Here is a 2,319-nt window from a genome sequence, read left to right as displayed (position 1 = left end):
GCTTGTGGGGGGTGGGGGGTCGGGTGTAAGAAAGACAGCTCTGCAGAAGGAGCTGGGGGAGGGGGTTTGTGGTCTCTTCCGGGTCAATCCGCCCCTGGAAAGCACACACTCACCCATCCAGATGGAACTCCTCAGTACCTAAACAGGACCCCAGCTCTTGTTTCTTTACCTAACTTGAGTCTTTTGATTGTGAAGTAGACATCACTGCTTCTTAAAGTTATTATTAAAAGGTGTTATTAGTTGCTGTCATTTTTATAGTTTTGATGTTTGTGTTCTTAGTTGCAGATTATGTTACAGTTACTATAACTTCATTTTCTTTATACAGTAAATTTTCTATACTTCATCCTGCCTTAGATTTAGAAAGTTCTAAAATACACACTAGCCACTGTATTACACAAGCTCAATTCATTTTTGAGGATAAAACCAACGACAATGTGAATGTATATATACATAAGTTTAACATATATAAATATATATGTATATATATTATACATGACTTTTCCCATGCATGATGCACATGACACCATTGATTTTAAGTCAATCTCAGTATTAATCCAGATATAGGAACTCAATGATTGATCAGTAAAACCATGGTTCATCAATACAATGAGAAACTTGTCATTATAAAGTTGACAAACTTCTCACACTTGATGAACCTGACATTAGTTAGATTGTGTGGTGGCTACTGCCTCTAATGCTAGCAGTTGAAAAGGAGAGGAAGCAGGATTGCTTCTAACTGAAGGCCAGAATGGGGATATAGTTCTAGGCCAGCCTGGGATACAGAGACATACAGTGTCACACCAATAAATAGTTAAATGGTTTGAGTAAAAATAAAAAAAATAAATTAAATTAAAAAAATCTTTAATCTATAATTGCACTTCTATTTTTAAGGTTGGCATATAATGCCATGATAAGGATATTTCATAAATTATCCAAATGTTGTGCTTGAAGTAACTTTATATTTTTGGTGTGAAATTTCATATTATCATGATTATCTGGAAGACCAAATATGTGGAACCAAAATTCATTGTGATTCTGTAAACAGTGGAAAAAGAAAATCTTAATAGTGTGTGGATTATCAATGTGCTACTAAATGTTCCCACTGAGCAATTCTTTTTGAGTTTGATCAGAACACACTCCCTGCAGGAGATTTCCTGGTCAAAAGTCCATCTACTCAACATAACCTTTCTCCCCTGGTACCGCCCCCACAGGGGTTAGTCTCCCAGTCCTGAAGAATCCATCCTCATGATGTCCTGTGTTTCTTTGCAGTTGCCTGGTGTTCAGTGTCACTGTTGTGATGGCCAGCAGGCCTGCCAGCCAGCAGCTAGGAGGCTTTGCTCTGGCCACCCTAGCATGGATCCTGTGCAGTGTCTCCATGGGCCTCCCTCAGTGGAGAGTGTGGTGTTTTCAGGAGCCCATGGATTCCAAGCCCAGAATGACTTTAGTGGGGATGTGGAAAGTCTGCATTCACCACCAGGAAGGCAATTCCAACATCTCCAAAGTGTGTTACAAATATACCTACCAGGACAGCTTCATCCCTTTGGATATTCGAGTAGCTCAACACCTGCTACTGATCTCCAGCTTTCTCGGCATGATTGCCACAGTCACTGTCATTGTGGCTCTTTGGAAATTGTACTCAGGGAGACTCCGGAAGAAAGACACCTACAATCCATTCATCCTGCCAGGGATTCTGAACGTCATTGCTAGCAGTTTTGTCTTTCTGTCCACCTTGTTCAACTATTTATCCATCATTCGCAACGTTGGGATTGACTTCCCCCCATCTTTCCACACTCCTTCTTTCCCAGATACCCAGAAGGTTGGCACTTCACTGGCAATGGCAACCCTTTCTGCCTTTCTATTTCTAGTGGGTGGCATAATTTCTCTTTCTTTTACTCTTCCGCGGCATTCTGGAAAATATTCTGTCATTTAAATATAAACTTCCAACTTACATATGCTTGAAAATCCAAAATTACAAGAAGTAATCATCAGTATTTTTCGAATACCTCCCTAAAATTTCCAGATTTGAACCATGCCCAATGAAGAGAAGTGGGCTTCCAGTTACATTCCTTGTCTTAGTTGCTTCAGTTTTTCATCAAGAGGTTTATGGATTTTCATTAAATAAATTCTTGCCCACGTAGTCTTATGAGTTCTGTATTTGAATTGCTCTTGCTGACAGTAAATTATCAAGAAACATAGTAGATATGGAAATGAGTATAAGAATACAATGACCCCTTACAATATTCTCTACATTCATAAGAATTAAAGAAGAATGATTTCCCACGTTGTAAAAATTGCAGCTATCCACCAGATGTTATTTCC

At 39.2% G+C, this 2,319-nt stretch overlaps 1 protein-coding gene across 1 annotated transcript; it reads left to right on the top strand.

Annotated features, from left to right (window-relative positions):
- Positions 1-1,297: 1,297 nt before the first annotated feature.
- LOC121441328 (claudin-34-like) lies at positions 1,298-1,930 on the top strand. The gene has a single exon (XM_041642458.1). The coding sequence runs from the start codon at positions 1,298-1,300 to the stop codon at positions 1,928-1,930; it is 633 nt and encodes a 210-aa protein (XP_041498392.1).
- Positions 1,931-2,319: the final 389 nt, after the last annotated feature.

This window comes from Microtus oregoni, unplaced genomic scaffold (genome assembly GCF_018167655.1).
Source record: "Microtus oregoni isolate MIOR12 unplaced genomic scaffold, Mior012 000074F_ref0000038, whole genome shotgun sequence".
In the NCBI taxonomy this organism is placed as follows: Eukaryota; Metazoa; Chordata; class Mammalia; order Rodentia; family Cricetidae; genus Microtus; species Microtus oregoni.
Note: the sequence above shows the minus strand (reverse complement) of the source record. Positions and strands in the feature narration are given on the sequence as shown.

Bases quoted from the DNA above. Each gene is read 5' to 3' on its own strand.
- LOC121441328 (XM_041642458.1), top strand. From the start codon at position 1,298: ATGGCCAGCAGGCCTGCCAGCCAGCAGCTAGGAGGCTTTGCTCTGGCC.